Source organism: Penaeus monodon, chromosome 27 (assembly GCF_015228065.2).
Source record: "Penaeus monodon isolate SGIC_2016 chromosome 27, NSTDA_Pmon_1, whole genome shotgun sequence".
Classification (NCBI taxonomy): domain Eukaryota; kingdom Metazoa; phylum Arthropoda; class Malacostraca; order Decapoda; family Penaeidae; genus Penaeus; species Penaeus monodon.
The window spans coordinates 39,305,725-39,307,625 of NC_051412.1; the positions used below are offsets into that span (position 1 = coordinate 39,305,725).

Consider the following 1,901-nt stretch of genomic DNA (forward strand, 5'->3'; position numbering starts at 1 on the left):
CTCGCTGGTGTCTACAATGGACGAACACCATGAATGGCACATTATTTCATCTGTTGACTCCACCATAAAGGGGGGGGGGTTATACTAACTTTTATTCTGATATGGCAGTGAATCTGACAAAGACAGAAATTCTATGACATGATTTTCATATAATGCATGAATTGTATGAACAATTGTAATGTAATTTTTCTGTTCAAATTTCATTTCTTTTTCCACCCCCCACCCCCAACCCACCCCCCTTTCTTCTACATTGATGTCTCCATTTCTTAGGCAATATTATAATGACTTATCAGGTCTGTTCAGGTCTGAAAGGGGTATATTAAAGGTTTTTATACTCATCCATGTATGTAACTTTAAAGTCTATATAATAATGAAATAAGAAGTAACCAAAACAACAATTCACATGACCCAAGGAAGTTCGTTATCATAACCATAAAAACCTTTCCGTATATCAAAATCAATAAAAGCCTTTGCATATAGCATACGACTCGCTAGCATATCTGAGCTGATAATCAAAGACTTAAAATATATAATATACTTTCTAAATATGCAATAAGTGGAAAAAAGAGAAGGAGAGCTGCAGAATAAAAAGGATGAGAGAGAACAAAGTAAAGAAACAAGGAGTGGAAAGAAGACTCACAAGAAGGGGAGGTATAACAAGGATATCATTAATGAGACACATTCTTTGTGAAAAAGAAAGACACGCTTTTTCAACTATCCAGATGCACATATTTCCAGTAAATTCAGATTTTAAGGAAATTTGTTTTGACTTGTACATTGTCAGTGATGACTGGCTTTAATAACCAGACTATCTTCTCATTCTGAGACATGTAAAAGACATGAATGCATTTGCCTCACTCATGAATGATATGACAAGCACCACACACCACAATTTGTATTCACAAAAAATTTGTAGGGGATACTGATATTTTGTTTTATCAGTATTTGTGATACTGTGGGTGCAGTAAATGGAGCTGAAAGTTAAATTACAGTGGCTGGCAGCCTAACAGTCAGGAGTGCAGCCAACTTCTTGAAATGCAAAACAATTTGAATGTCAGAATATGATGCAGATATCTTACAATTAATATATATTAGATCAACTTGCCTGACTTTGACCTGCATTTTATTAACTTGCTGTACCTGGGTGTTAAGGCGTAATTGAAGGCCTGAGGCATGATATCAAGACTGTCTTTGAAACTGAATGGCTTCTTACAACTTTCTTCAGGGTTTATAAGAAAGTACAAAAAGGTTGTCTTCAGAGATACAACCTTCAAAAGTTGGCTGAAGTCTTTGATTTTCACACCTATGTTAACAAAGCTCCTAGGAACAGTGGTGCACTGTACTAGAACCAGGCAACCTTACAAGTGACTGCATGACTGTAATAAGCCCAAGCTTTACCTAAGAGGGTGGTGGTTTAGGCCCCCTGGAAGCAACAGGCTTATTCTTATCAGCAAACTTGTGTAATTCAAAAACTGGTGTCTGCAACAGTATCTATTCTCTGATTCGTAATTTCAGCTTTATATAATTGCTGGCATTCATCACTGCTGCCTATATCTTTAATTACTCCAATGATGTTGAAAAGAGTTATCTATGAATCTGGATGCACTGTTGACTAGGCTGACCACTATGTTGCCAAGACCCAAGAATCTTTAGATTTGCAAGCTGCAATTACAGACCAGCGCAAGCCATATTTCTGCTCATTTCAAGATATCGCTAGATTACCAAAGGGGGTGTCTGACACATGGCACGGAATGACTTTACGTTAAAAGTTCTTTCACTAACAACAAATTCCTACTTACCGACTGAGGGTTCCCATTACCGTTGGTCCCAGGCTCCTCCTTGATGTCTGGTTTCTCATCATCTACTTCTGTCTTTATGCTAACTTTTTCATCCTCTGTTGC

General features: G+C 37.3%; 1 protein-coding gene across 1 annotated transcript in view; it reads right to left on the reverse strand.

Annotated features, from left to right (window-relative positions):
* The window catches only part of LOC119590848 (paired amphipathic helix protein Sin3a-like), a gene marked incomplete at its 5' end in the record, with an annotated part of 24,220 nt that overhangs the window by 4,843 nt on the left and 17,476 nt on the right, over nt 1-1,901 (reverse strand). The window contains 1 exon segment of the mRNA XM_037939607.1: nt 1,800-1,901. Within this exon segment, the coding sequence (XP_037795535.1) occupies nt 1,800-1,901 (102 nt within the window).